This window comes from Epinephelus moara, chromosome 23, assembly GCF_006386435.1.
Source record: "Epinephelus moara isolate mb chromosome 23, YSFRI_EMoa_1.0, whole genome shotgun sequence".
NCBI classification, from domain to species: domain Eukaryota; kingdom Metazoa; phylum Chordata; class Actinopteri; order Perciformes; family Serranidae; genus Epinephelus; species Epinephelus moara.
In genome coordinates this window covers 8,299,478-8,318,922 of record NC_065528.1, presented here as the reverse complement: position 1 = coordinate 8,318,922, position 19,445 = coordinate 8,299,478, and the positions used below count along the sequence as shown (strand labels likewise).

Here is a 19,445-nt window from a genome sequence, read left to right as displayed (position 1 = left end):
ACGTGCCACTGCTAATTGAGTAGGTGTAGTGGTTAGTATTAGTAAAAGTAGTCTGTTTTGGCAGAACTATGTGGCAGTCTGGTTGTAGCAGCAGCTGCAGCAGTACTAGTATAGTAGTAGTGGAAGTCTGGTGAGGAGAGCTGTAGTGTTGTATCTCTTAGACTCAGAATAAGTCCCGGTATCAGTAGTAAGATGTAGTATTAGCAGTGACTGCATCAGCCGGTGGTGTTATATTTGTCATATCTGTGGAGTCAAAGTTCACACTGACAGTGAACACACTGTACAGCTCTTAGTCATCCCAGTACTAATATTAAACTGGAAACCAGAGCAGCGGAAGACTTCACTCCCCCCCGTCTCTCCCACACACACACACATACACACCTGACCAGCATGAATAAGGATCAGGATGGCCGCCATCACATGACAGTGTTTGTGCGTAATCTCCTTCAGACAGGGAGGTCTGCTTTGAAGTTCCGGTCACAGCCTGATGTGGAGGGACAGCAGAACCCTGTGAGTCCACTTCACCTTCATTTAGTCCACAGAGGTTGTCCAGCGGCGGAGGGCTCACCTCATTCTGTTTTATAAAACACAGCAGTGTCCTGTTATACGTCATACATAGTCATTCTCAGTCAGGTCTGCAGTTTCCAGTCATTGAAATCTCTTTAAATAATTATTAGTGTTACATAACATCCAGTTAAAAACAATAGAAAAGAACATGGACAAAGGAGCATGGCAGGTGGTGTTAATGAAAGGGTGAGCTCATGTGACAGGGTTACAGTGTGTCCTTTAATTATCATTAGGTGACCTTGTATGATCTCATAGTGATCCCAGGAATTTGTGGAACATTACACAATACTGAAGGACATTTTAATAGTACTATTGTAGTATATAACCGACATTCTTTGATAACTATCTATTGTAAGTTGTACTAGAGGATTCCTGTGGTTTTCCAGGGGAGAGTCTCTAGGTCACTGCTCTGTTTGTATACAAAAACACGTCACGGCCTGTGCGTAAAAAGTCTCCACCTCCTCCATCCAAACGCTCCTCCCCGTTCTTCCTGCTACTCTCTCTGTCTCACCCCCCTCCTTCCTTACCGTAGGTCCGGGCTGATGCAATGCTCATCTTTATAAAAGGGTGAGTCCCCACCCCTCCTCCAGCAGAACAGGGTTTTCTCTCCGAGCGCATCGCATCTCTGGGAATTTTCTTGAATTAGACGTAAATCTAAAATTCTTGTGATTTTACGCGTCACGGTTTTATTCTGAGTGTCTTTTATTATCTCTTGACTTGAACTGGTTAAGCTGGTATTTTGACTCAGACCCTGTCTGTAATCGGCCTGTCCATTCATTTTCCAATTTATTTATATTCAATCTAAATACACTCAAGGATCAGTCGAATTTGGTGAAGAAATCGTCCGGACATTTGCTGCTTCTATTTTGTTTTTACTGAACGGATTTTACAGGCATCCTGCCACATCTTCACAAGGTAAGAATGCCGGCATTTCATCATTTACCGACAGTCTGTCAGAGAATTATCGGATGTTGGCGTCTTACTGTTTGAATGGTGATTATAATCTTTTGTTTGGCACACCTTTTGGTTTGCTTTTTAAATAGCCTACCTCTATATATGTATTTTATATGCATTTTAAATATTATATAATTAAAATCAGATGCGCTGCCATCTCTTTTGGGCTAATTAGTCACTATTAAAACTATTTCCTGTCATATTAGCTGCGTGGGTCTCTTTCTAAAGAGCCAAAAATGTCCTTTCTGAGAGGCCCGAGGCGTTATTTCTTACCAGGTCAGTCCTGGTTCCAAATAAATAAATAATGAAGCAGTGTGACAGTGATGCTGCAGTGCTGGACTAGTGTCTGGGGGTGGCACACGGTTGTTAAGGCCACACAGGTACAAAAACACAGGCAGGTTGAAAAGGAAATACTGGCAATGTTCCTCTGTGTTTAATCTGAAGAAGTCTTTATTTAGAAAGCGAGTGTGAATCAGAGCGCGAGCCTCTGCGCCAAATGGAGAGCCATATCTGCCCATAAAGGCACAACACGTGCCATTGTTTCCATCAGAGCCGGCGAAGGAAATAATGTAATTAAAGAGATCTGGGGTGACGCCTTTGGCGCTCTGTGTGGGTCTCCATGTGCGCAACAGTTAGTCAGGATAAAAATATGATTTTAAATCAGAATGTCAGATTTATAATATCCACGTTTTGCCTTATTGACATCTCTGTCTGATGCAATAATGATTAAAGGCTGCTCTGGGTGAGGGTAAAGACATGGACACACCCTGTTGACATTACACTTTTCAAATGATTTCGGAGGGAAATGTGCGCAAAGTCAGCGGCGCGTACTGCGGCTTTTTTTTTTTGTCATTCAGCGTCTATACAGCGGGGCTGAGGTGATGTCGGGTGGATTCGGATGCCGGTCTGGTATTTTTCCACTGCCGGTGCGTCACTCCCCCCTCCTTTCTCCCCTCCTCCTCCCTCTCTCTAAAGAAAAGTCACATGATCCGAGATTCATGAGCTGCGGGGCGCGCTCCGCTCACTATAATATTGATTATTCCAAGGGAGCGTGAACGCGCACTGGAAATAAAAAAAATGCAGTAGCGCTTTGGCGTGATGCAGAAATTACAAATGCGCAAAAATAAATAAATATTTTTTTCTGCTCTTTAATGAACAGCATGAAACAGCCTACTGCCAAAACTGAGATGAGCCGTTTCAACATCTCTCCTGAGGACGACAGCAGCAGCACCAACAGCAACGAGTACACGTACCAGGACTGTCCCAAGAAGGTCCCACTGGGCGGGTGAGACTGGCTACAAAATATATAAATTATATTAGAATAAAAATATTTTAAAGTACAAACTGTTCCCCCTGTGCACACATTCTCTAAAGTCCTCTCTTCTCTTTTAAAGCCAATACTCTGACATAGAAGCAGAGAGTCAAAACTTCCTCCCTGAACACAACCTGGGCAAGAAGAAGTATGAGACTGAATATGTAAGAGCCTTTCTGATCCTTCAGCATATTTATTATCTTTGATCACACGTGTCATGTTTTTCGAATTCCCTAACTGTGAATTATTAATTCCCCCACAGCACCAGGGCAATGCTTCCTTTGGCATGTCCGTCTTCAACCTGGGCAATGCCATCATGGGCAGTGGCATCCTGGGTCTGTCCTATGCTATGGCCAACACTGGCATCGCCCTGTTTGTGTAAGTTTTTATCACTTACTGTCCTCATTTTGAAAGGGAGGGTAGAAGGTGGTAATACCAAGACAAAAACAACTGCAGGCATCAAAGACAGGTAGAAATTTGAGGTAACCACACAGTTGAGGTTGAGGTGTATAGTGAAGGGAAACCACAAGTTAGCGCGGGCACGGTTTTGTTTTATGATCTGGATCCAGCTGAGGCAAATAGGAGCAGGTGTGGTTTTGTCTTTAGTGTCAAGGTTGCAGGTCATGATGTTCTGAGCCTCCGCATCCCCCCTGGCTGCAGTGGGTGTGTTGGTGTGGGTGTGGGTGTGTGTTTGCTCTGCAGCCACTCGACCCTGAGCAGCAGATTACACTCGTATTGAAAGTTTACAAATGCCCATCACTCTAGTTTAAGTACTTGTTATCATGGTTGCAGAAGATAAAACTGATTTTAGTGGGAAAAAATTTATAGCTCTCCTTGAGACAAATTGTTGGTGTTCATGAGAGCTCCCCCTACTGGTCATCCGGAGCAATTTCAGACCACAATACCTAAAAATTGTTAGCATTTTTGCAGCTTATGTGAGGAATTTTAAGCTGCTTTCATGTCAGTTGTCATCTGAATTCCTTCATTTGTCAATAGTGTGTCAGGTCTCGGTGTCTACATCTCTGAGCCTTTTATTTCCAGTCTCTGAGACACAAGCTGACACACTCAGGAGGTAGAAACCAGCTCAAGAAAAAACAGTCAAGTGTCTTTTTCTGTAATACTGTCAGAACATGAATGTGTATACTCACAGTGGGTGACTAGATCACTTTGGGTGCCACTAAATGGCAGTTGTATGTCAGTTTACAAACACAGGGAATGGCAGCAGAAGTAGCTTAGCTGAGTTAATCCTGTAAAGAGTTACGTAAACTGAGAGCCAACGTACGCTCCCAGGAGATCATGAATGGAGCACGGTGTGGCTCACTGTCAGCCCGCTGCTGACCAGTCAGAGCCGTGCATCTGCAGGAAGTTACCAGAACCTCTTTATGATTGGACGATAGCATGTCTGTTTGGATTTCGCAACGCTGTCTGGTGCTCTTCACATCAGCACTTGAAGTTAAGTAAGCTCCTGCAGAACAAACTGACTCGCTATAAAAGGTCATCCAAAGCATATATTTGTTGAGTCGCAGCGTTTAAAGCGATTAGATATGAAGGCGGGGAGGCGAGCAGCCAGCCAGAGGCTTAAAGCAGCTGGACGGTCAAATGCTAGGAGGAAACACTGTACAGGCTTCTCAAATGGTCTGGAGATTAATTTTCACCTGGACTATTAATACACAGGTACATATTGCTGGCTCGGCAGCATCCCAAGGGTGCTAAGAGGATCCCGTGCAGGGGAAACCTTTTGTCCTCTGCGGCCCTGCTGCTCGTGACTCAAAGCCCTTGTAGACTGATGCTGCATTCAGGGTCTTTGCTGATCAGGCTGACAAAATGTGAGCAAATGCAGTTTTTTGTCACATCAGGGTCACAGTTCTCTGAGTGCTGACACTTTCTTTAAAGCAGAAAATGTCACTGGATTTTTTCAATTGAAACAAATATCAGTATCTTGACAAACTTCAAGTTCTTAAGACAAGCAGAAATGTATGAAATCATCTTGTCCTGCTGACAGGTTCTCCCATAAGACATCCGATTTGCGTCATTACAAGTGGACATCAGTGTAGGACATCTTCTGCACTTCCAGCAGAGGAGTGTCTGACCTTCACATTAACTAAATGTCATTGTCAAATTGGCCTTAAAATCCCCTTGTTCAATACAAGTGTTCATTCTAAAGATTGAAATATGTAACAGTGAAGCATTTTCACATCGACCAGGAGCTGTTAGTCATCGATTTTGCTGTTTTGCCGTGTAATTTCTGTCAACATTCAGCTAAACATCCGTTTCATCTGTTCACAGGATTCTCCTCGTGGCTGTCGCCATCTTCTCCTTGTATTCTGTCCACTTGCTGCTGAAGACTGCCAACGAAGGAGGTGAGTCTGTCAGATAGTCATGTGCCCAAACTGGCTTCTTGATGTTTTTTTGTTTTATCTGGATGCTAAATCTTCCTGTCTTTGTGCATTTCTTCTCCTAAGGTGCACTGGTGTACGAGCAGCTGGGTTACAAAGCCTTCGGTATGCCGGGGAAACTCGCTGCTTCCTGCTCCATCACCATGCAGAACATTGGAGGTGAGAGACTGTGGCATTTTAACAGCGAAGAATTGTTTCTTTTCAGGAGTGTTACACAACTATAATTGAACTACTTTTCCGCATTTATCCACCCTGTGTTTATTCCACGAGCTACAACACTGTCCCTCTGTGTCTAACTGACTGCATTGGAAAAAAATGAAGGAAAACAGAAATCCTGGCTCAGTGGAAACATTTTTTTTTCTTCCTTTCCTGGAATGTAGAGTCGCTTCCAGTAAAAACTTGAGTCATTCTACAAGCATGTGTCGAACTTTTTTTTATCTGCTGGAGCAACTCAGCCCCTCGCCAAATATTAGACATCACTATTTCTGTAATGGAGTTCCTCACATGGGCATGCCTTGGCTTATTTTACAGGGAAGTAAACTAACTGCTGTTTTTGTCCTCACAGCCATGTCAAGCTACCTCTACATCGTCAAATACGAGCTGCCCATCGTCATTCAGTCTTTTATGGGAAACAGCAATGGGTGAGTGACCAAATATTTTATTAGCTTCAGACCCAGAAAATACATTTGACCATGTGCAGGTCTTGGAAAGCGGAAAACAGCAGTGTGTTTAAAGTGGTGTGGCTGAACTGACTGTTTTAAAGGCACCCTGTTGAGTTTTCCTGTAAACAAACAAAAGTTATGTTTATATAACAGGGTCCGCCTCATAAAAACATTGCTCCACAGCACTACTAGTGGTCAAAAAGTCCATGGGGTAGCTTTAATTTTCAGCATCCTAATAAGATAAATCATCTAGGGAAGGGAAACTCAACTTGCTTTGCCTGGGGGCTACTTTTGAAAAATGACAGGAGGCCAGGGGCCAGTCGCAGCAGCTCTGCACTGGTCAGGTGAACACAGGGGCGCTTCTAGAATTTGAGGACATTCGGCGCGTAGCCTGGACTTCTGTCAGGGGGGTCAGCTCCTGGCACTTAATTGATAAACAGGCTCTATTTGATACCTTTCAATGCACTATGGCACCTTATTTACATTAGAAGTACAAAAAAATCCCAGTGTGAATCAAAATAAAGTTTGATGACCCTCTAATGGAGGTTCTGAACCAGAAACTGGTGAGTTGATCGGCCAGATCGGCCTCCAGCCAGCAGTTATAGATTTTGGTAGAGATTCAGATCTGACCATCAGACCATTTCAGCTGTTTATCTGCCGTAACTATTGACTAAATGTCAATACAGTCTTCCCAAAAGGGGCACTCCCGGGGTCAGAATTCCGTACTGGTATATAATACTGGTGGAAAATGGTGTGTTCTAGTACACACATACCCAAACGCACACACACTAATAAGGTGTTAGAGAAGCAGTAAGGCCTGGCAGAGCCACTCGAGGTAAAGTGCCACATCCAGCAAAATGGCTGCCAGTTGTTTTTGAAGTGCTGAGCGGTGGAGAAGGGGAAGCAGCGTCTTTGTCCCTCTGTTGGACGGGAGAGTGGAGGGGGGGTCTGGACATTTTAAAGGGACGGACAGTGCTCAGTCTATCCAAGCAGCCCTTCAAAGAGCCCTTTTAGAAGATGCAGCCGGTGCCGCATGGAGACGGAGCGCGGCATGAGCTCACTGCGACCTCGCTTCAAGTTTAAAAAATTGATGTGGTCGGGCTCCTAAGTGCTGCTTTGTTAAATCTATTTCTGGGAGCGATGCAGTCATCCCGCACAGGCTGGTTTGTGTCAGCTGACATGCAGATGTTGGAGAGGTTTGATCAGGCCTGAAGATGTAAAAGAGAGCTGTGACAGAGAAGTGGATTTAATGCGATGCTTTCTGCACAGAGTAGTCGATTTTAGTGCTAATTAGGTTGCTGCTGGCTTCGGCTCGGAAAAAGTTGACTGCATATGTGATCAAAGCTACCTTATATATACATACTGTAAAACCTGAAGTAAGCCTGAAACAAAGACAAAATATACATGTCAAAAATATTGGTGTGTCTTAAAAAAGATGACAAAAATAAAACTTATTTTCTAATCTTTTATACTGCCAACCATTCCTGAATAAAATTAAATAAATATGTTATAATATTTTTGTTTCTATGCAGGGTAAAATGATACTTTGAGGATTTGAAGTTGTTCTGATGTTAAAATTAGGAGAGTATGCATGGGAGAATAAGTGTCAAAGTATTTATGATGTATCATTTACATTACACAGTAGAGCTTGCAAACATTGAAAATAGCCCACCTGTTCTGAACTTTGTAAAATGTATCGAATCTATATAAAAACAGGAAGCAAAAAAAGGTGGAATGCCCCTTTAATATGACATTTACATAGTGATAAAACTAAATAAAGACTTGAACAGTATGACTAACATGTCCTTGTTCTGTCCTTTTGTGTTTTAGAGAATGGTACACTAACGGTGATTACCTGGTGCTGCTGGTGACCCTTGTCATTATCCTGCCCCTGTCACTGCTCAGGAACTTGGGTAAGTAAGCAGCGTGTGTGTGTCTTTGTTATAAAATCGGATGCATTTCTACACAGGGTTGGTCAGGGCGCATGACACACTTGCATGTGTGCAAGATTTCATCAAGTCTCACAATGTCTACAACTCAGAGTGAAGTCATAAAACGAGAGCACATGAGTTTTCTGCAGCTTTTAAATAGAAACAAATGGTAAAAAAACAACAAAAAAAAACAGTTGCTCATGTTTCTGTTTTGCTCCCCCCCCCCCCCCCCCCTCAGGTTACCTTGGTTACACCAGTGGGCTGTCCCTGCTCTGTATGGTGTTCTTTCTGATTGTGGTGAGTAAAACCCACCTGCTTCCTCATCACACACACACACACACACACAAAACACAGAAGTATTTCCTGCACACTGTCTTTGGCATATGAGCCAGCCTGTTGCGCAAGGAAACAGTTTTTCCATGGAATCCGGTGCTCCCCTCCCTCCCAAGCACATATACTTACTTGGAAATACTGGAGTAAGTTAACACTTCAACTTAAGGAAACACATACAATGGCTGCAACATCGTTATCTGTTAAGATCTGGTTTCACATATTGTTTTTTTTCCACTGAGTCACAGTAATGAGGTTTCAGTCAGGCTCTTGTTCAACTGTTCAACAAACAACATTAGACACAATTAAAGATCTACTGTATATCCGCCCCAAGACATCGGCTAATTTTGGCTAAAATATGCTTTCTTGTCCTCCAGGTGATCATCAAGAAGTTCCAGATACCATGCCCTCTCCCTGAAGACGTCAACGCTCTGAACGAAACAATAAGCAAAGTGCTGAACACCACCCTGTCACACCTGAATACCACTGCTGTGGACTACAGCGAGGACGCTTGCACGCCGAAATACTTTGTCTTCAACTCTCAGGTGAATCTCTTTTAGACACAAAACATCTGAAAGATTGGATTTAGGAAGAAAAACAAAAATCTTGTGAAATATTTGTGCGTAAATGTTGAATTTGTTGTCGTTTTTTTCTAGACGGTCTACGCCGTTCCCATCCTGACCTTCGCCTTCGTGTGCCACCCTGCCATCCTGCCCATGTACGAGGAGCTTAAAGAGTGAGTGCACACTGCTTCCTTTATTTCACCACCCAGACTACAAACCGCAGCTGCTTTCTTATCATGTTTGAACCGCATGAGTTTATCTCACATTTACATGAAAACTAAAACATCCTGTCTTCTCCCGCCAAAACAGCCGCTCCCGCCAAAAGATGCAGGGCGTTGCTAATGTGTCCTTCCTGGCTATGTTCATCATGTACCTGCTGGCCGCTCTTTTTGGATATCTGACCTTCAACGGTGAGTCTCTTTGACAGGTATAAAACTAAAGGCATGAATATATAACCTCAGTGCCGGATGAAGCACATTTGGCTCCCTACCCCTCCCCCCAAAACAATATGTGCAAATTTGATCTTTTGATATTTTCCCCTTATGTGTGATTGTTTTTTTTTTTTTAAATTATTGCTACGCTAGGACAGTTTTGGCATGTAGTTGATTCCGTAATCCACCTGAAATTTGGCATCACTATGGCACCAAAACCATGCCAAAACTCTTCAGGGACAGATGACTAGAAAGCAACAAAGAGTTAACGGTGTCAGTGTAGGTTCACAAGCGGTCGACGTCCTAGATAGTCTTTGTCGGAGGGGATCGATCATACAAAGTTAAGAGAAGACGCTTCCAGGTCCAAATTAAATAGTGAGTTTCCCCAATGGAGCAAAATGCACAGGACTCAAGGCCTGTTACGTAAGAGTGTGAAAAAACCCACCTGCCGCAGCTGATCAGCGCACCACCATGTTTGTGTTCGTGTTTGTCATGGCAGGAACATCTGAGTGAAAGTACAAAGATGTTCCTGGAACATCAAACTGGTTATACAAGAGCTTGATAGGGAGAAAGACTTCCTCAAAACTATCGTGGCAGGACAGAGCCTGATGTGGGGCCGTGCACAGTTTGAGCCAGGCCAAGTAGAGATTGAGAAATCACAGTGACGTTTGTCGGGGTTTGCCAGCTTTGTTTCTACTGAGGCAAACTTTTAACTTGATCCTAATGCATTTCTTTATAAATGTGCATTTGTGACATGGGCTTCAGGTCTAAAGTGTCTCTGCTGTCTCTTTACACAGTGCATGTGGAGCCTGAGCTGCTGCACACCTACTCCAAGATCTACAAGGCTGATGTGATTCTGCTGATCGTCCGTCTGGCTGTGCTGACCGCCGTCACCCTCACCGTCCCCGTGGTGCTTTTCCCTGTAAGTGTCAAAAGGATCCAGCTAATCTTATTATCACTGCAGTGTGTTAGTGGGTCACGTAGAATAACCTCTCCATCTGTCTCTCTCTGCGTAGATTCGCACCTCCGTCAACCAGCTCCTGTGCGCCTCTAAGGACTTCAGCTGGATCCGCCACACCATCATCACCGTGGTCCTGCTGGCCGGCACCAACGCCCTGGTCATCTTTGTGCCCACCATCAGGGACATCTTTGGCTTCATCGGTGGGTGTCTGTGTGTTAATGTGTGTGATAATGCTATGAAAGCATCTACAAATACAAAATGTGACTGACATGCCAAATGTCTTCCCTCACGCAGGTGCCTCTGCTGCTGCCATGCTCATCTTCATCCTGCCCTCGGCTTTCTACATCAAACTGGTCAAGAAGGAGTCCATGAAGTCCATGCAAAAGATCGGGGTAAGGAGTTAGTTCTTACATCTACTGCCATTTCTAAGCTTTTTAGACTTTTGAAGCAATAGTGCAACATTTTGTTAGAGTTAGATCAAAGACTGACACCTCTTCCATATTTGTTTGATCAACATGAAGATGTAGCTAGCAGCCTGTTAGCTTACCATACAGACTGAAAACTTTGGGCAAAATCTACCTAGTATCTCTCAGGCTAGCTGATTAACATGTTTTAGCTTTGTTTAATTCGTACAAATTCCTCATGCTAAGCTAAGCTAAATATCTCATATCGAACCTAAAGAGAAGAGAATGACATTGATCTCCTCATCAAACTCTTGGCAAGAAAGCTAGTTAGCAGAATTCACAAACTGTCGAGCTCCGTCTAAAAGTCTATGAAGGTGAACGTGTTAACTAAATGTGAAATGTTTCTTCTCTCCAGGCCACCGCCTTCCTTCTGTTAGGCTTCTTGGTCATGATCGGCAGCATGAGCCTCATCATCCTGGACTGGATCCACAACGCCTCAGCCAGCCCAGACACACACCCCGACGGACACTAAAGCTCCGCCTCTACTGCTGCAGCCTGCCGAGGAGAGAGGAGGCTCTCGGCGCTAGACTGCTTACGATCGCGCAACCAACAAAGATCGAAACTTATTGTAAAAGAAGAAAAAACACAAGAACTCACTTGATGCTCGGCTTTGACTTCCTGAGCGACAAACCATGCCATTCCAAGAGAATGTATCGAACATTGTACAGTACGCTGTTATAGGCCACAAAGATGGTGTTTTACTTGTTTTTCCTCTTTTTATTGTAACTTTTTTTCATCGTAATTTTTTGCTCGTTTTTTTATTTTTATCGTTTCTTTTGTAGTTATGGTACAGCTGAAAACAAATATTTGAAGGTGCCTCAAATCAGAGATGACATAGTGGTAGAGTTCAAAATGCAGCTTACACTCAGGTACGGTGTCATGTGCGCATGAGTGTGGCTGTGACCTTAGAGCTCGGCGACAACAAATCCTGCTGAGTAACGTACGCGAATCTCCCAAACATTGAGGAGAGGTAACAGACTTGAAAGTTCATCCTCCTCAAGGACGATGAAGTTCCTTCCAACATTTGTTGTTGTTGATTTTTTTTTTTTTTTCCTTTTTTACTTTGCCAAAAATGTATTTGTAAAGCATCTTTGTATATTGAAAAGCACTTACTGTTCAGCACACTTGTGGAAAAAAAAACAGATGTAAGTTTTCACAGGCGAGGCCTACTACACCGCCTTTTCAGTATTCGTACCAAGGCTGTGTGACCTTGCTTATAGTGTCAGCTTTCCTTGTAAAACAATATAAATCAACAGAACCTGCCTTTTCAAACCCAACACTGGGAGCTGCAGAGTATTCTCAAGAGACCCCTCTTGAAACTGTATTTACTCTTTATAACCTGCTGAAGATCTTGTTGGAATAGCGTGTGCAGCGACGACACTACTGCTTTAGGAGCTGGAGCCCACCCAGACTCCAGCTCCACCTCCCCATTCAGGGGAGGGAGAAACTTAAAATGTTTTTCTTTATGGGAGAATACTTTGAATCTGACCACATGCTGTGGTTGTAATGTACCTGTTAAACTTGCAAAAAAAAAACAACTAAAAACTAGAAGTCAGGTGTGCTCTTGAACACCGACAACCAAACAACAACAACAAAGCTAAGGAGAGAATCTGTCACGTTATTTGAGTGTTTTTGCGTACGGTTGCGCAGTTTTCTGCTTTGGAAATGTTTCACAATGAAGAACTTGATAGCTTGACACGGACTTCTTTCCGGTCGAGTCGTGAACCTGTCATCTGACGGTGCACTGTGCTTCCAACACTAACTTAACACGTCACCATACTGTTATTGTCCAACATCTATTTATGGAAGACCGTGAAATCAATGTAATTTAATCTATTTTACTATATTTATATAATATTGTATGTATATATATATGTATATATATCTATTGAGTTCAACTGTATATACGCTTTGTTTTGTTTGAACTTCCTTTTTTTTTTACAATAATGCATTGGAGCTGTAAAACAAAAGCAAAAAAACCCCAAGCTGGTGAATTTGTGATATTGAATTGGCTCCAAAACGCAGGAGCTTTAACTGTTCATCTCTGTTAAGACTGACTGAATTATCCTACTGTGTTGATTCTGTGAAAACTGTGTTACGTGTGGAAGCCACTGATACCAGCGGCAGCAGTCTTGTTTCCCTTTTGGCCCCTGAACACAAACCAGAATCAGTGAAATGTTCTTTATGCACATCTTGGTTGGAGAGTACATCAGCCATCTCTTGACCTCAGGAGCAAAGAGGGCTTTGCCCACCAGTGTTACACTCTTGTTTCAATGAAACACTATGTATATCCTGTAAATAATGTCCAATTAAAAATCAAAGATAATCTATTACATGTTTGTGTTCTTTGTGTCCTGTGTCAGCCTTTCTTTGTCTGAGAAGTTTGTTAATGTGGTTTATGAGGACATGGAGTTACGACTGACAGACCTTCAAATGTCTGGTCAGACTGTTGTCAGAATACCTGCAAAACACAATACAGGCCACTAGGGGACCTCATTAATGACAAATACAGTACAAATTTTATTTTAAAAGTATGAACAGTATAGTTGGTGAAGGAAAACATTTATTATTTCTCCCTGAACACATCCGTAGACCCATTAACATATATATTAGTGTAAAAAACTATTAGTAAAATTTACTGAAGACAAACTGATCATAAAGTATCCATACTGTACACAGAGGCACTGCAAAGACCATAAACTATAACATGGCCTTGGTGTTCATTTTGTTCTGGTCAGCTTATTTTAGTCTGAGCAGAGTTTGTTAACATGGTTTATGAGTACAACGAGGTGAAAACTGATCTGGAGGTCACCCAGTCACTTTAAACCAGGTCCACCGTCACGCAGTTTGAAATGTCTAGTCAGATGGTTGTCTGAATTATAGTCCACCTCAGCGAGGCCACTAGAGGGCCTTAGTAATAAATTGTTTTTTAAGGGAAATGCTTTTCAGTTTCTTCTTAAAATGGCTTTGTGCATCCTGTATTAAACGTCCACACTGATATAATATTTCAAAGATACTAAAGACAAATACATTCTGCATGCTTAGGAAACCCTCTGTCATTTTTCTCAGTAATAACTCATGAATTCTACATTTTTCTGAATATATATAATAAATATAGGCAATAATGAGAGGCAGTGTCCTTATGGTGGGGTGGTATTTATTCTCTAATTGCAGACTGACAGGGAATTGCTTCAAGCATGACTTAAGTGATAAATTAAAACCAAGCATTTCCTCCTGGGATGAACTTCACTTTTCTCTTGACAACACTGCTCCCTAGTGGTCAAAACAGGACACTCCACAGCTGGAGACAAATCCATTTAACCTTTTTATCCCACACAGATTCAATATTTGTACAGCTCTGATATAAAATAGGGTTATTTTGTGTACTTTAACAGGGTAAGCCAGACTTACCAACTTTTCAGCTCATGTACAACTTAAAAAGTTCAAGCCAGTAAATGAGCCCGAAATAGGCTATGGTTCCTAACCTTGGATGCAGCTGACTAAACCTTCTCATCACAAGGTCCACTGGTAGCCTGAAGCTCATTTATTTACCGTAAAACTGCAATTAAAAGCCAGACAGATTCAAGCCTGTCTCAATGAGACACCTGATCTGGTTGCCAAGCAGAAGTATTTTTTTTTTTAATTTAATTTAATCTAAGTTTTTTATAGAAGTTCTTCAAATGTATAAAACTGGGTTGTTAGCTACCTAAAATTATGTGTCCAATCCTCAATTACCCTGTAAGTAATTCATATTCCAAGTAATATTCAAACTGGTTTAAATAAACAATTTGATTGTATCTCCTGATCTTTGCTGAGCAACAGTTTTGTGTGAAAGGAATTAAAGGACTGTCCCAAATACAGGCCTGTTGATTTCAGTGATTTAAGCAAATAATAGCCTGGGCTATTAATTGAGTTTTATGGTATTGATTTATTGACTTCTCTGAGATATCAAACCATATTTAATCTCTAGTGCTTTAAAAGGCCATGCACTGCACAACCATGGTAGACCTGCACAGGCGATTTTAATTGACCGGCTGATTAGATCTCTTCTGGTTGACTAACATCTCCCAAACTCTCAAGTTAGCTTTGCTGAGCAGGACAAATTACACTTTCAACATGGGTATTTTTTCTAATAGCAGGAAAAGCACAGGTGTTACTAATAACATTAATAATGGCTCTGTCCTGTTCTGACAGTGAGCCTGCACAAACAACACCAGGACCCTAAAACTGAAGTAGCTAAATGGAATTCATCCATCACTTATTTTATATTTATTCGAAGTGTCAAAATATCTCCAGTGAAAAAAGACAATTCTTATTTTCCAGTACAGCTTCACCCACTGTCAACCTGAGGTTTAATCAGCCAGGTCAATAGAAAACACCTGTCTACACTGCCAACAGTCCGGTCTGTGACGGAGCATGTGTTGACTGCTGACACCATGCACTTTGTACTGAGTTTTAGCTGATTGTTTAGCCATCTAACCCACAGCTTTACTGGTTTGGTTCCAGTCTCACAGGTCTCAAGGTGTTAGTTTCAGCCGCAGCATGCCACTGTTTTCAGAGAACTTCCAAAAACCTGCTGTATGCTACCTGCTACCAGTAAAAGACTAGAACACAGCGGAGCATTAAGCAGCTAAAGAACAAGGTATATCTCGAAGGCCTGGGTCTTCAACTGGGGGTCCACAGAGTTGCTGCACAGGGGCCGCCAAATTACCTCTAAAATTTGAGTACCAATTTAAATTTAAAAAAAAAAAAATTCTAACAGAAATTAAAATGTGTCTGAAAATAAACATTAACATGCTCCAACATATTATTAGAAAAGAAAAACTGGCCTATTAATGAAACCCGTTGAATTAACAGTACACAATATTAATAATAGACTGTTAGTCATGAGTCCCTATCATGTGAGCTAGCTAAATGCTAAATGACTGTGCGGCCCCCTTTTTACATATTGGCTAATTAACTGTTTTATGTCACGTGTACGGACATTCTTGAGGGCTATCATGAATTGTTTTGTGCCTCTTCAAGCAACGGACTCTGACACACCGTCCACCTCAGAAACAAGCGGTGCACGTAAGCTAACGCACCTAGCCATGCTACAACTGCTGTTGAGTTAGCAGCTACAGGCAAATGCAAATTAGAGAAGACATGAAATCTTTTAGTTATCTCAGGTACAACTGAGTTTTATACAATATATGTAGTAGGGGTTTCCTACTCTATCTCTCTTTGAGCTAATGGACCCCTGCTCTAAGGAGTTGAGACCAAAAACAGAGCTAAAAGAGAGAGAAAAGAGTGGACACTGGAGCCTGAACTCACCGACACAACTCCACATGGAAAGTGTTGCTTTGTAACTGCTGGGTGTGTCAGTAATATGTTTGCTGACAGGTTTGCTATAACTTAGCTATGGACGCCTAGTTCTGCCAGTGTGATGGAAAAAGATCCTGAGTCATCATTACAACGACTAAGTATCTCAAAATAATGAGAAACTTTATTAAAATAATGAGTTAGTATCTTGAAATGACAAACTTTCTGAAAATGACTTAACTCAAAATAATTTAACTACGATTTCTCATTAGAGATTTTTAAGTAAGATTTGAAAGTTTCACTATTTCACTATTTCGAAATACTCATTTTGAGAAAGCGAGTCATTATTTTGAGTTTTAAATTTTTTAAGAGCTTATTTTGAGATACTTGCTCATTACTTTGAGATACCAAGACATCATTTTAAGATGAGTCTTTATTTCTGATATACTTAGTCATACTTCTAAGAAAGCTTCTCACTATCTTGAGATAAAGCATTATTTTTGATATATTAAGTCATTATTTATAGGATACCAAGTTATTATTGTGAGATGAGATGAGAAAGCAAGACAACATTTTGATTTGCTTATTCTAGAAACTAATTTTGAAATATTATCTCTTTATTTTGAGATAGTCATTATCTTTATTCTTTAAAATTCTTTTAGCTTCTTATTATTTTGATTAAGTTTCACATTATTAAGACTGGGATGTTTTGTTCATTACAATGGCAGAAATGAGCTTCCATACATCGCAACTGATGTGATGTCAGTGTTGTTTACAGGTTAATTTGGTTAATTTTCTTTTACGTGTCTGTATCTAACTGTAATATTATATTATAGAGCAGCGCTCCAACCTACTGTACCTCCAACTCATGAAAGCTTTTCACTCGATGTCTGGTAGTCATTTCCAAAGAAAGACAACATCACAATACTACCCATTGTTTCAAAGGAGATTTTTTTTGGAAGTGTAGAGCAGAAGCATCACAGAAACAAAGATGGAGATGAAATTAAAACAAACCCTCTGAAGAAGGAAACACTTCCATTATTAAAGTCTAAAATGGAGGCGTTTCCTTCCTCCATGTGAAGCCTCTTGACAAACACACAGCAGATCAGGAAGCAGCTAATTTATTTCACTACTCTCTGGATACTTTGCACAGTTCATGTTCACCCATTGACATTTATTACACATTCAGGCAGGGGGTGGGGTTAATTTCACTTGATCTGCCCCCCTGGGACCTGCGCCTTGCTAGCAAACTCACTGCTGATTGGCCATCCCACTTAGCGTCTCCTCAACCAATCAGGGCCCTGATTACAATCACACTCATCAGATTTCAGCCCTTACTTGGGCCACAGAGATTAATAAAGGCAATGCACTGTTTTTTAAACTAGGCTTTCATCTGAAATATTATATAATATTTAAAAAAAGAACATTGACAATATTCAATTAATAATAATAAGCTATGCCATCAGGATGCCATTTAGGAGAAATTAATCGTACCAGCTGGCACCCTGGGAGAGACTCTCCACTACATGAGCTGACGTCATTCACTGAGCGTTGCATCTTTAATATCAGCCGTCCCCAACCCCCCCCCCCCCCCCCCCCCCCCACGCAACCCTGTGCTCTTTACAGTAGTTCCCCAAGTCACATGACCTATGCAAAATAAAGGGCTCTTGCATTACAATTTTCTGATTGGGTAATTCTTTTTCTAACAAAATATGAAAATCTATAGAAAAAAATCTTCATCATTCAATAAAAGGTAGAGATATCAAAAAAAGAAAATGTTGGCTCTCCGTTGTCTTTCAGTTTGGAGGCCAAATTCCAGCTAGAGGAAATTGCACTTGAGCAGCTGAATGGGTCTGTGAGGGCATCGCCTCGCCAGCAGCAGGGCGGGGTTTTTATTTCTTGCGGGCGTGCTTGTATTTGTCCACGTAGGCCTTCACCAGGTTGGCCACCTTACTGGAGTTCACCTCACCACTCTTGCTGTGACACACCTGACAGAAAAAACACAAATGCTTAGGGTTTTGTTACTAGCGGAGACGAGAGACAAGATAGCCTTACAGCAGTAACAGGTCATCAATATCCATTTTCCTAAGACACAGCTGGAGTGCGCAATCAGTGCTTGGCGCCATTGTTTTCAGAGCAGATTTACAGAGAGATTCATTAAGCTTTACATTAGTTCATGGAAGACACGGAAGTCATACACCCCCAGCTGATTGGATCATTGCTTCTAATCCTTCTCATAACAAGGCAGTCCATTTAAATATCACCTCATACTCACTGATCCCTGCTACACCAATGCTGCCACACACCGCTGCTGCTGGTGGTGGCAAAGTTTTGCCTTCTCCACCAAAGCCTCTACTTTCCTTATTCAGACTCCTAACATGGCTTTAAGGTTAAAAGGGTATGTTATGTCTTGTTCTTGTAGAGCCAGTGTGGTTTTCTGAATTGCACTTCCTGTTTTGGTTTGCATGTCTGGTCCAGGGAGCATCTTTAGAGTGGAGCCCTCAGCGCCAGGCATAACTGTATTTCCATTTGTTAGAATATATGGTTAAATCTATGATGGGAGTGTTCCTGACTGAATTATAGTTATCATTCTTGATGTGGACGGCCCTTTTCTTCAAAGCACAAAGCACATCATTAACTACATTATTTTGTGGAGTTACAGGCAACACTGAAAGGAAAGTGCTGTTTACGACTAGCACGTCCATTATGTAGCATTCTCCCACTGTGTGCAGAGCCTGTCCTGCATGCTATCAGAGTTTACGCTAACATTAACAGCTTCACTCTGCTCTTTATTCGATTTGGTGATGTTTATACCTCAGCAACACCAGCCAAACACGTGAGCCAAGGTGGTCTTTAAGTCTAATACATGGATGGATACATGGATGCAACGCATCACAAAGCAGGGTTATTTTTACCTGTGACACAGGCTCTGTCTTTGTAGCGTGTGGTTGCGTGCCAGCCCCTGTGGGCATATTGAGTTTTACCAAGTGTTGTGCAGGGTTTGGAAGCATGGACTACTGGTACATTAACTGGCACTCAATTAATTACCAGGATCATTTTAACTACAGGATGTATTGATTTGATTAATTTTAATGTGAAATGCACAAACACACACAAGGTTGTTCTGCTGCATCGCATCTGGTACAATGAGGTATTTATGTTAATCATTGTAAAACAGATTGTACTTGTTTATTTACACAGTTCTATGTTTTTTATCCATTGGAGGGCCGTGGAGCCGTTTGCAGAGAAAAAAAAACAGCTGTATAAAAATAAAGAAGAATGTGTGACTTTTGGGTCAATGTAGCAGCTTTATCGAGTGTGACGGACGCGCTCTGCTACGGGTTTGCTTCGGCAAACGTGTCATTCTGTGTCCGTGTCCCATGTATTTAGGCCAATGCGTTTGCAAAACACATCAGGTAGCCTTGTCTTTTGTAAAAGTAAAACACACTGAAAATCCACAAGTATGAAAGTATGTCTGGACTTACTTTTTTTATATCACACTTATAATACTTGTACAAAGTAATGCTACACTGAATAGAAAGACAGTGCTGTTTGTTTTCCATGACTTCTGCA

At 41.7% G+C, this 19,445-nt stretch overlaps 2 protein-coding genes across 2 annotated transcripts in view; one reads left to right on the top strand and one right to left on the bottom strand.

Moving 5' to 3' along the window:
• Nucleotides 1–1,142: 1,142 nt before the first annotated feature.
• On the top strand, nucleotides 1,143–12,901 carry slc38a2 (solute carrier family 38 member 2). The gene is made up of 16 exons (XM_050036797.1): nucleotides 1,143–1,482; nucleotides 2,681–2,806; nucleotides 2,916–2,997; nucleotides 3,096–3,211; nucleotides 5,120–5,193; nucleotides 5,296–5,388; nucleotides 5,795–5,870; nucleotides 7,722–7,804; nucleotides 8,061–8,119; nucleotides 8,530–8,697; nucleotides 8,809–8,888; nucleotides 9,025–9,125; nucleotides 9,944–10,068; nucleotides 10,163–10,307; nucleotides 10,402–10,499; nucleotides 10,927–12,901. The coding sequence occupies exons 2-16, from the start codon at nucleotides 2,682–2,684 to the stop codon at nucleotides 11,041–11,043; spliced, it is 1,542 nt and encodes a 513-aa protein (XP_049892754.1). The 5' UTR covers nucleotides 1,143–1,482; nucleotide 2,681; the 3' UTR covers nucleotides 11,044–12,901.
• Nucleotides 12,097–19,445, bottom strand: part of scaf11 (SR-related CTD-associated factor 11) — a 30,297-nt gene continuing 22,948 nt past the window's right edge. The window contains exon 15 of the mRNA XM_050036796.1: nucleotides 12,097–17,860. Coding sequence (XP_049892753.1) covers nucleotides 17,765–17,860 — 96 coding nt within the window. The 3' untranslated portion in view covers nucleotides 12,097–17,764. The remainder of the gene's footprint in view (nucleotides 17,861–19,445) is intronic.